General features: G+C 37.9%; 1 protein-coding gene across 1 annotated transcript in view; it reads right to left on the reverse strand.

Moving 5' to 3' along the window:
• The window catches only part of LOC103151302 (NXPE family member 3-like), a 15,750-nt gene extending 13,698 nt beyond the window's left edge, over positions 1 to 2,052 (reverse strand). The window contains exon 1 of the mRNA XM_007571285.2: positions 1,497 to 2,052. Within this exon, the coding sequence (XP_007571347.1) occupies positions 1,497 to 1,514 (18 nt within the window). The 5' untranslated portion in view covers positions 1,515 to 2,052. The remainder of the gene's footprint in view (positions 1 to 1,496) is intronic.
• Between the last annotated feature and the right edge of the window lie 16 nt (positions 2,053 to 2,068).

Consider the following 2,068-nt stretch of genomic DNA (forward strand, 5'->3'; position numbering starts at 1 on the left):
CCGTTAGACGGAGAGCTGGGAGCAACATCTCCCTCCTCTCAGAAGAGGAAGTAGAGAGAGAGAAGGGGGGGGGGGGTGTTGTGCAACAACAGTGTGAGCAGAGACGCAAATTGGATGCGAGTCTTGCTGAGACTCGCAGCCCAGCTGAGGACTCTAAAACTCTAATGAGTTGGAATCGATCTTGGAGAAGTTACTAGTTTCTGCTCAGTGGAACGACCAAACTAATTTGGATGATTGGGAACTGAGATGTATAGGAGAGACTTTCGGGTAAGATTGAAATTTATAATCTTCCCGACCTAAGACATTCTGTATCTGAATTGGCTTTTCTCATGTTGCCTTGGAAGGGCTGCATATTTCCAATCTCCTTGAAGATGTGTAAACATAAGGCTCCTTCCCACCTCACCCCCTCCTGTTATCCATGCAGCTGTGGAGCTGAGCGCTCCTAAGGGCATTCCTTGAAACATTTTATCGGACTTCTGCCGGGAGGCTGAGTAACTCGGTTTCATGGCACTGTGATGTCACCGCCTTCACTCATGTCTTTTTGTCTGAATGTTACCATTTGCCCTAATGTGTCCTTTCCTCTTTTTTATTTTATTTTGATAGAAACTGTGGAGTTCTCACTTTTGACCCAGAAAAGGATTATTTTAGATTATTTTAGTTTATTAGTAATATCAGAAATTGTGGAGTATGCACGATTTAGATCAACATTATACTTCCTAGATAACTTTTATGCAGAGAGACTCGTACTGCTCTGCATAAAAAAAATAAAATAAAAAATCATCCCCAAGCCGTGCTATGACCAACAATTATGAAATTTGGTACACGTGTATCCGGTCATAATCAACTCCTGTGCTGTTGACATGCACACTTCACAATCACTCAAAAGCTTTTTGTGCTTGTATTTCGACCGGTTTGGTGAAATACCAGTCCTTAACTGGCAGAAATGAAAAAATGGCTCCACTACAATGTTTGTCATTTTACATATGTTGTCGAAAAATACGTATCACAAACAAAAATTAACTCTTTTTTTGTCTCATTAGCTTTTCCAGGTTTTAAAGATCAAGGTGACTGTCTTATGTATAAAATGAAACCAAAAGCAATTTTAACTGGATAAAACTGTTGTTTTGAGAGGAAAATGGAATGATTTGTAGAGCAAGAATGACCATATCGTGACAAACAATGCTAAATACTTCAGAATAAAAGCATGATTCAAACATTTCTGCCGGTAAAATTCTGAAAGAAGCTTTCTACCTGAGGTTGGTTAAAAACACATTATTTATTTCAATAACACCACAAGCCAGAAAATGGAGAAACAATCTTACTTGGCAATCTATGATTTTTTTCAAATCCAAGAGAAACTACATTCCAAATAAGAGCTGATGAATCCTCTTCTCTCAACAGAATAAATAACAGTTTAGTAGTCTTTAAATGTTAAATAAGTGTCTTTGTTTCTTTCAAAAGAAATGAGAAAAGTAAGTTCATTGTTTTTAGTTTACCTCTGTGTTTTTCTGCATCGTCGGCACGTCTCTTCCTGCACACGACAGGAAGAGCACACGTCTTCCTGTCTTTGATCTGAACCAGACATTTCTGGTTATTATACCCTCCCTCCTTCCTTCCTTGTATGCAAAGCAGTAATGTGTACCAACTTATTTATTCTAGGACACTCCTTCTTGACGGATAAGATTGCATTTCCACTTCTGCATCATTAAATGATTCATTCAGTATTTCTGTTTTGAGAGCTAATCATTTTAATTCTAATTACCTTGGTAAAAATAAGAACTATAAACCCTTAAACTGTTTCTGTATCCAGGGAGATTAAACATTTCTGGCTGCAAATGCTGCAAATAAGAGGGCTATTAAACAGCTGGACTTTTCATTACTGGATCCAATGAAGTCCAAAATGGCAAACCTAATGGATGAAGTTTTTTTCTCCATATAAATAGTTCAATAAAGACCACTTGGTTTTATAAAATGCTGCTCTTTGAGTGAATATATATATATATGTTAAGACTCGGAAGCTACTAACCATGCATGGAGGGTTCCACCCCAAATCCAGCACCCTGAGACT

The sequence above is a fragment of the Poecilia formosa genome, unplaced genomic scaffold, assembly GCF_000485575.1.
Source record: "Poecilia formosa unplaced genomic scaffold, Poecilia_formosa-5.1.2 Scaffold277, whole genome shotgun sequence".
NCBI classification, from domain to species: domain Eukaryota; kingdom Metazoa; phylum Chordata; class Actinopteri; order Cyprinodontiformes; family Poeciliidae; genus Poecilia; species Poecilia formosa.